This window comes from Aythya ferina, assembly GCF_964211825.1.
Source record: "Aythya ferina genome assembly, chromosome: 7".
Classification (NCBI taxonomy): Eukaryota; Metazoa; Chordata; class Aves; order Anseriformes; family Anatidae; genus Aythya; species Aythya ferina.
Window position 1 is genome coordinate 3,186,651 of NC_140302.1, and position 9,918 is coordinate 3,196,568.

The window sequence follows — 9,918 nt, forward strand, 5'->3', positions numbered from 1 at the left end:
GTGGGGTATGTGTGCTGTTGTAAGAATTAAATTAGATTATTTTTGCATGCGTAGGGCATTCAGTTTTACGTGTTGTACTAGTGAGTAGTTGTTAGAAAATGAATATCAGGTTTCAGCCACATCCTTACCCCCTCCTGCCTCCCCCCTAAGCTTTGGTGGCCGTGCCAGTTTGAGGAGTATCGCTGCACCCTCTTCACTCTATGTGGTTATTTTTAACATGAAATAATCTAACGCACTGGGCTACCATCTGCAAACAGTTGTTGGCATGAGAGTGGGAACAAATGGCTGGGGCTAGTGGTGCAAGACCTGCTTTATGCTGTTGCTGAGAAAGGTGTGTGGAACTGTATCCAAGTACATGCTACCGATACCTAACATAGCACTCAAATGAGGATTTCTACTCAAAATCTTGATTTGCAAGAACAAAATTATTGCTCAAGATGGGATTCATGCACAGGTTGGTCAACCATCCTCTGAAAGTGTGATTTTTTTTTTTTTTTTTTGGCTTCATATGCCCAGGAATTAAATGTTGTTTTAACATGATACTAAGTAATGTGTCTGTCTTAGTTACTTACATGCTTAAATTAATCTTTAATGCTATAATAAGATTGTATGATGTAAGATGAAAGAGCTGCTTGATGACCTTCCTTTTGAAAGGGGAACTTCCTTTATCTCCCATGTAAAAAAGATGTTAACAAAAAGATTAGAAGAAATAGTAATGCTCAGATGCGTTAAACTATCCTTGAATGTAGTATTGAATGTTGGGTTAGTATTATGTCAATAAAGATGCACCAGTAAGAGAACCTACTAGTCTGTAGTCCAGGCAGGATCTTTGGTTTGTGGTTTCAGGTTTCTGTGACCTAGAGCTTTTGTAGTGCTGCCAGTTTCTCAGTTACTTGAGTTACTGTTTCAGAGTGTATTTTTAACCCTTTTTTCCCCTATGCCTATATTTTCCCCTATGCCTATATTTCCCCTTTTCCTATATTAAAATCTGGGGAGAGTAAAATAGAAAATATCTGAAGTCTTTGTCTTCAACAGCACTTCTTAAAATGGAAGTGTTAAAGCCACTGTCATGCTACCTAACACTGCGAGAGAAATATCATGTTTGAAGCAAATTGAGCATTTCTGATGGTTTTTGTTCTGTCAAACACTTCCCCTCACCCAAAAAGCCTTTAGTTGTTCAGAGTAAGGGAATGAGATGAGACGTCTGTAATGAAACAGCTAGCTTATCTGTAAGTTTTTCCTCTAGAATTAACATATAGTTAAATTTGGGTAAAAGCAATACTTAAAGCAAATGTAAATTTATTGCTTGCTTATGTTAGTGAATTTTGTAGTATAACAAGGAAACATGGACTTAACCATCGTCAAGCCAACTTGAACATCAAAATTAAAACCTCTGCTTTGTTTTCAAAGACATTGTTGTTGTATTTCAGAGTCAGGGTGCGATAACTGAGAAACTGAGAAGTTTCAGTATGCATGATTTGACTACTATACAAGGAGATGAGCCAGTAGGACAGAGGCCCTATCAGACATTACCAGACACAAAAAAGAAAACCAGAGCCTCTGCAAACGAACCTCCAGGTAAGTATCACTCTAAAATAAAGGAATTCCATTTTCCAGCTAATAAACAGTACATAGAAGACAAAAACCAGAAAGGAGTAATTTACCCCATTTAGAATATTTGAATGGAATTGGCTTGAGCATATTGCAATGTTAACAAATGGTGCACCCTGTCCCCCCAGCGCAAATTTTTTGGAATCACTAACAGTTTAGTGGTTCTTCCTGTCTCTGTCAGTTAGCAACAAAAACTGGCCAAAGTAAAGCGTAATTGGAAGTTTTTTTTTTTTTTTTTAAAAAAAAAAAAAAAGTGATTGTGTAGTGTTTGTGTGACAAATGGACAAAAAGTTAAACAAGTTAAACATTAAAATTTATGGAATTCCATAATTAGGAAGAGAAAATCAATGGCAATGAATTCAGCAGGTCTGCAATCTTTGTTGGGTCAAAATGTAAAATCACGTGTGGTGATAGGAATAATGAAGGCATTAAATTGCCATAACATACTAATGCACGTTGACACTCAAAAGATGGTGTGCAGTGACCAACTTGCTCTTGCAGAGATTTTTCTTGAGCTTGTGCTGCTTGAAGAAAGACTTCTGTGGAATACTGTTAACCATATCTTCTTAAATGGAGAGGCTACGACGTAAAGTGGTTGATATTTCTCACTAAAGAAATAGCTCTGTTCTGCTTTCTTTTGGCCTTCCCCCTAAGTTTGTCCTTACTTCTCACCTCTCCGTTTTGGGGAGAAGTGGTGGCTATGGGTTACAAGGCATTCCAGGAATCACATGGTAGCTCAGTGTTTCTTGAGGAATAAATGGCCACCTGAATGACTCTGTGCTGAGTTGCTAATTGAGCCCAGAAGGTATTCCGTGCAAGTCAGTGTAAAGTACTGGCCAGGGAAAAAGCCCATGAATTCACCAAGAGTTGCGTTAGGGATGATGTCACTGCAGCTGTTGTGCATGAGCTGTTCCTCAGTAACAGACCATCAGTTATTTCTCTGAAGCAGCTTGAAAATGCTGAAAATTCAGTTTTCAGTAAAAACTACTCAAGTACAGGTTATACCGTGTAAATAATCACCGACTCTTGACATTCAGTCTCACATGTCAAAATGTTTTCTTAGAGATACTTTAACTATTTCTACTCCTGGACCGAAATCTAGTGTATACCTTTCCAGTTTTCTTTGAAGCTTCTTTAAATTAGGGATTAAAAAAACACAACCACTGGTGGAGTTGGAAATGCTATGTAGCAGAATGTTATTTTTTTTGTAATGTGCGCAGGGGCTTTCTGTACAAGCCAGTTGAAAAGACCCATTTGTAGAAGGACCCTGATCATGGGGTGACTGTTGTGAAAAAGGCAAATGTCATTTTGATGAATCAGATGGGGTGTTAGAATTACACATAAGTATTCATGCCATCGCAAACATCCCTGGTAAATAACTATACATAACAGATATGATTGAAAGCTTCCATGTTTAAGAGAAGGTTAATTGAAAATGTGCTGGAGGCAGTGACAGGTTGATTCGAGAATGGCAGGAGGGGCAGGGCTTGATTCTAAGTTCAAGAAAAAATGAAATGACCAAAAGAAAAGAAAAAAACTGTTTAAAGAAACATTGTTTTCAGATGAAATGGTTATTGGTTGGGTTTAGTGTCCAAAAGCTGTCCCTAGGTGTTCCATCTTGTAGGTTCTGCAATGGCCTTCAAAAGTAGAGCTTGCCCAGAGCTTGACCAGACTACATCTGGGAGCTTTATATGTTTGTGACGAGGAGTCTTGTTTTTCAGACCCTAATCTTTCCAGCACATGTTTTTAAGCAGTTTGCTCCCTCTAGTGAAAATGTTTGTTAATAACCTTGGTCCTAGTTTTGCAGGATTTAAGCAACCTTTAATAACTCACATTGGCTACGTCTAAAATAAACTTTGGTATTTAACATGCATAGAAAGATGCAAGCATGAAGAAAGATAGTAATATAAAATTAGTTTTAGATGTTAATTTCTAGCAAGTGTGAACTGAACTCTGGCAGTAAATATGAGAAGTGAAAGAGTAGGACTTGATTCTGTGGGGCAGGGAATTGGAGAAATGAAAGACTAGGATTTGTTTGAGGAGGGACGAGAAGGCTGGGTGAAGAAAAGTTATTTGGTATTGATCGATTTTATATAGAGCTGAGAAGTAAATCACGAGGAACATAACATTCTTACTTTTGTTTTTAGACTTGCCACTTTTCATCTTAATGTCTCTTCTGGGGTTAAAGACAGGTCACTCAAACAAAGTCAAAAAGTGCAGTTAAAAGATGTGTAAGTGATGTCTGAGTGAGAAATAAGACAAGACTCAGAATTCTGTCTTTGTTTTGAAGGCTGCTTTGAATTTGCCCTGAACTGAGTCTTTTGTATTAATCCCAGATTGCAAAAACTAAACATTCTTCTAAGGAAACATGAAACTTCATGGCTCCTGCTAAGATACATCAGCAAATCTGTTCTTTGGGGTGGGGGGGGAGTCCTCTGAGAATGGAAGACCAGTATAGAACTTCTAATGGGAGTGGCAATGAGGAGGGAGGACTGGGAATAAACTGGGCAGCTGGAAACCTTCTGGCGTGTTCTTCGTGATGAGATAGTAAAACAAACACTGAAGGAAGGAATAACCAAGTAAACACATAAAGTGAAGTTCAAAATGCAACATAGATTGTAAAAGGTATAAACTGGTTTATTTCTCTACATCTGCCTGTACCTAATTATAAGTACACAGTAATTTCATAGTTCATAATAGGGCTGGTGGAGAGTCATGTCCCATTTAGTAGCCTTCAGTGTAAAAGTAGGTATTCTTTTTACAACAGATTACATTGAATGTGAAGAGGTTATTTTTGTCCAGATGCTTGGGCTTGGCATCAGTGTTACTCAGCACGTTGAGTAGTGGCTGTGGAAAACTGTAAGGCACACATAAAATATAGTCAGGGGGTCAGAAGAAGCCCATCCATCTGCAAGTTTTGTTGTTGTTTTTTCCCCTAGAATAGCCTCCAAACAGCAGTGTCGCCAAAAATCTTAAGTACTTCTCAAGAAGGCCAGTGATTTTTTTTGTAGTTCATTGTAAAGCAGAATATGGTGCCAAAGTGATGGTTTCCCTTTTGTAGTTAAGGGACTGCTGCATTACGCACCCGTGGAATGAACTGGCTTGTTTCTCACAAATGGCAGTGTGCTGCTCCTGGCAGATCACTAGATGCCTTGTTGGTTTGAAGCATCAGGAAGAGTGACGTGTCCTTTAGATGGATGCGTGTACTGCTCTCTTAGAAATAGAAAAGTTACAGGAACTTTTTATTAAAGTTTTTATACAACTGCTTTTTAAAGGTTACAAAATTCCAATGGAAAAAAATCCTGGAGATGATAAAACAGATGAAGAGGTGGAGGGGACACATTCCGAGGATGAAATGTTTGCTCAGAGAGGCCTTCGAAGAACGCAGAGCATGAAATCTGTGAAAACTATTAAAGGCCGTAAAGAGGCAAGTATAATTTTTCTTAAGAGTTTACTTTTAAAGATGTACCTTAGCATTTTTAATAATGTCGGAATTTAACTTTAATCTTAGAGGGTTTATCTGTGTTATAGAATGTGAAATGGAGAAGGAAGTGTGTGTGATAACACTATCTAGGCTTGAAGATTTTGTACTTTGGGGTGCTTAATGAAATTATGCAGGAATGAAATGAACTACGCAAGGGAAGGGGGATGCTTGTAATCTTAATGCTGACACCACCAATCACAAGTTCCAGAAATGGAGTACCTTGAAAGGAGTGTAGATAATGGTGTTGTCACCTGCAGTAGTGTCTTGATTGCGCATATTAAGCATCTGCTGTTTTAATGGTCTAAGATGATTCACAATTATTAGTTGGCGTAGGCATATGGCCTGCTTGGACATGTAACCCACAAAGAGAAGATATGTATGTGGGATTCAAAGAGCTTTGTATTTGCGTATCACAAACTTAAGGACGCTTCAGGATAAATATCTATGGAATCTCATCAAGTTTGGGAAATAACTCTGGGAACAGCTTCTTGCCTAATTCTGTTGAAAATGTCTATCATTCAGTCAGAGGCAGATCATCTGCCTGACTCCGTGGAGTGCCCAAAGCATGCTTAATGACACTTACTATACTGGAGTAGTGGAAAGGTAAATATGTCTGTCTGAAGTGACCTTAACTCTTTTAAGTTCTACTTTTTTTTTTTTTTTTCCCTCAGATACGGTATGGATCACTGAAATACAGAGTAAAGAAGAGACCCACCGTATACTTTTAAGTTTATTGCACAATGCCTGCAAGTCAAACTGCTGTATTATAAGAACTTGAATTCAGTACTTCAAGTGTTAAAGATCTGTGTATGATTCATATAACGGATATATATGGATAGATATGGTAGGACTTGGTTTTGTGAGCCTAAATGATTGGATAATGTATTACTCTGCTTTTCTGTAATTGCTTGTTGTTTAGACTTTAATCTGGAGAAGCTATAGGATGAATTTCATCACTGCTTAAATAAGAGTTAAATGAGTAACAGGAAACAGCTTGACTTTTTCAGAGGTACTGAGCAGACTGAAATAATTACAAGTCCAGGTGAATTAGCAGAAGCTGGAAGTGTTTGGAACTTGTGAAAGTTGAACCCATAGTGTCCTTTAGTTTACATGGAAAGTAGCTATACTTGAAATATTCTTCTGAACTACAGTTCCTGAAAAGACCTATGTGTAGTTTAAAAACATAGTTTAAAGGACAGCAGATGATATGGGAAAGGAGAAGGAAAGGTGAGATAGACAGGGAATATCCTTAAGATCATCTTCTCACATCATATTTCCAAGCTTAACAAACTTGTATAATGCTAACAGGTGCAAAATGGGGGTACGTTTAGCACTTTATGCAAAACTGGGTAGTTTTGCACACTTACTGATTTACAGCTGCACATGTCATTTTAGTTAATTCTTAGGTAGATTAGACTTATCTTTTGAATGCCAGCAATTCTGTAGTTCGTGGTCTTTTTATAACTTGATTGCTTAAGTACACTTAGGATGCTGTAGGTACATGTAAGTGCAACTAACACTTAACAATATAAGCAGGTGCCTTTCTGTGTCTTACAGGGCTGCGGGGTTATCTGTCTGTTTTTTTTGGTATTGTTTTTTCTTCCCCCTTCAGCTGAGAAGATGTAACATGATTTAAGTCAGTTTTTGGTTAAAATTGTGGTAAATAAAACCTGTAGCAATTCTGGTGATAGACCTCAGGGATCTGAGCAACCCATCAACTGTGTAATATAAGTCATGCTGTCATGGTGGCACGTATGATAGATTATTCAGGCCCTGGTTTGGTTTTGCTCTGCATTTCTGTAAGAAAATATATATATATTTAGATTATGTATATGTGTATATTTCTTATCATGTGGATTCTAAATTTGGCAGTGTAGTATTTTATTGCTAAAGTTATTACTAAAATATTTACATACAAACAGCTTTTTCTGGAAGTCTAGCTCATTTACTCAGCCATGTTGCAATCTAGTGTCCATGGCATGGCTGTTTGCACAGATTAATTTTGGAATGTCATTCAAGGCAGGGACTTGTCAAAATATCCTTTTGAGGTTCCTGTTGGTTCCATTTTCTGTAATTCCGAGAAGCAGGTTGATTTTTTTTTTCTACTGTGGATTTTGGCAAGACAGATCCACTTTCTGTAGATAGTTTTTTTTATTACTTGGCATGGGTAGAGATGGTGTTAATTTTCTGTAAAGGAGTTAATTTTCTGTAAAGGAGAACGATGTGTTGTCCCTCCTATCCTTGAATCTCAGACGCCAATCCTTAAACTTTCTCCCAGGTATGACAGTCACCTGCAAGCCTACTGCAGTGCTTTTAAACGTTTTCTTAAGGGTCTGCTGCAGTGTTTTCTTTTTATTGTTACAGCCATAGCAGGTTTGCTGCTGGTGGGCACTTAATGGCCTGTTAACATAGACTGCCATTTGAAGTAGTCTTCTGTAGATTTCTTTGGGCCAGGGTTTGAATTTTATGGATAAAAATGCAGCTGGTCTGTATTGGCATTGCAATTGCAGGCATTTATAAGCAAAATGTAAAGCCTTGGAATGGAATGATACTGATAGCTTGGTGCTTATAGCATCTCCATGGAAGGTAAATGCTGTAGTAAGAAGTTGCAATATTCCATATGGGATCAGAAGGCCAAAGTTTGTTTTACTTTACTCAAAGACATCATTTCATGCAAGATGACAGGAAGCCTGCTCTCTCCCAAATGAGTATAGTGCAAAAATAAATACTGTCCTCTAACCAAAATGGCAATTTGTGATTTAGCTTTTATAAGGAACTGTTTCCAAGGGTGCGAGGAGTGGAGGGCAGTGCTCAGAAAGGGTGTGGTTCCTTGCTTCTGTCCCACAAATGTTTGCAATTCTCATCTGCTTCCCTGAATGGAGGAAACGCCCAAGCAGGAAAAGTCTGTCTGTGTGTTATGGTACGTAAGATGTTAGAGGAAACAGGCTTTTGTATTTGCATCTTGCCCCTCCTCAAAAACTAGAATAACCTGGACACAGAGTCGAATCTCTAAATGTTATTCTCCAGTTGAGCATCCTCCTTGAGCACTTGGTGCCACATCTTGCGCTAACTCATAATGTTTTTTTAATTAGTAAGCATGGCAATGAAATTGTCATTGCTTTACAAATGAGAATCCTGCGTGAAAGAGCTGGGAAAGCCCTTCTTTCAGAATTACAGTTTCTGTTTCAAGTTCATGAGATCCTGTTTCTAGGGTTGGATTCCTTTCATGCTTCCAAGGCTAGAAGACATCTGAGTAGAAGTTTAGGCTCTAGAAAGCTCGTGGTCAGTAAGTTGCTTTATGCAATGATACGTACTTAAGACTGTAACTTCTGACAAATGTAACTTGCTAATTAAGTGGTGACAGGCTGAATAAACTCTCCCCTTTGCTGAAATATGGATGGGACTAGGGATGCTGGCAGTATTATTCATATTACTTACTGTTTGCATGTAAATGTGCGTGTTATTGCAGATACAGTCTTAAGTGATAAATCATCCAGTGTTTTCCTAGCTATTTTTTTTGTCTAGTACCCTGCTGTAGTGTCCCCTTTTCCTCCCCCCAGCTTGTTTTTGATCTTTGGATTCATTCTGAAACTGCTTCACTATTGTTATCTTAGATTTTCTTTTCCTTGCTGTTCATTGTCAGCTGATGCTTGACAGGGCACAATGGCATAATTAGCCTTCATCCAAATAATACATATTTCTCTCTGCATGTTAAATTTAGTTTAGTCTGGTTTTGAAATGTTACACTATCTTAAAATGTGTACAGAGAATTTTCAAACTTCTTTTTTGCCTTAGCAACTGCAAAGGTCATCTCTAGCTTTTGCCAGTGAACTTACTGGAAAAAAGTTAAAACATCAACGTTTGATTTAACAACCTTTTTGATTTTGGAATTTCAACTACCTACTCACGTCAAATACTCTCACAAAGCCTTTCCTGAGAATTGACTGATTGCTACCAACAGATGCTAGGATAGTTAAAGAAAAACTTACATAGGGATTAAAGTTAGTTTACAATAGGATATATATTTCTTGTAAAGTTTTGGACTATTTCTGAAATAAATCTTAACTGACTCGGACTTTTTAGCAAGAGCCTACTGTACATGTTAAAATACACAGTTTGAGACGAGGCTTAAATTGATGGCCTCAGTTGCATATAAACTTAGGCTGGACTCTGATTACAAGGTAATTGCCAATATTAGCTACTTAATGCTAATTGCTTAGCTATGTGTAAGTAACTGAACATTATCCAAGATACTTTTTGCAGATTATAATGAATTTTAAAATGAATACAAGGTAATTTGGTTAAGCAGAACAGTGGAGTAAGTGCTAGGTGTATTTAACACATTGTTAATAACAAAAAAATGTGTTTTATTTTGGTGTTGGTTTTATTAATGGGAAGTTGGTATTTTAAAGTATTTTTCTACAAAAACACGTGTGCGCAAAGGCAATACTTCAACGTTTTTCAAGAGCTCATATTTTTAAATTCTACAGACCAGAGACTGTCTACATTGAGACTGAAGTTAGTAGCTTTAAAAAATGCAATGTAAGCTTTATTTTTTATATTGTAATAATACCTTGCTGTCAACTTGTTTACATATTTGTAGGAGGGAAAATTTCATTATGCATTGACTTATCTTGATGCTGTCTTTAATAAATGCTGCTTTGAGCAGGATGCAGTGGATATTTTATTACCTGAATTATGATTTACAAACCAGTCACTCTGTAATTTGTATTTTATTATTATGATTCCTGTACTGAAACAGCTTATCTAAACTTCGATGAGACTTTTAAAACTGTTTGAAGTATGACTAAACTGTCCTTGAG

General features: G+C 37.3%; 1 protein-coding gene across 1 annotated transcript in view; it reads left to right on the top strand.

The window, feature by feature from the left end:
* The window catches only part of REEP3 (receptor accessory protein 3), a 38,395-nt gene extending 28,629 nt beyond the window's left edge, over nt 1–9,766 (top strand). The window contains exons 6-8 of the mRNA XM_084526263.1: nt 1,431–1,578; nt 4,887–5,038; nt 5,767–9,766. Coding sequence (XP_084382389.1) covers nt 1,431–1,578; nt 4,887–5,038; nt 5,767–5,823 — 357 coding nt within the window. The 3' untranslated portion in view covers nt 5,824–9,766. The remainder of the gene's footprint in view (nt 1–1,430; nt 1,579–4,886; nt 5,039–5,766) is intronic.
* Nucleotides 9,767–9,918: the final 152 nt, after the last annotated feature.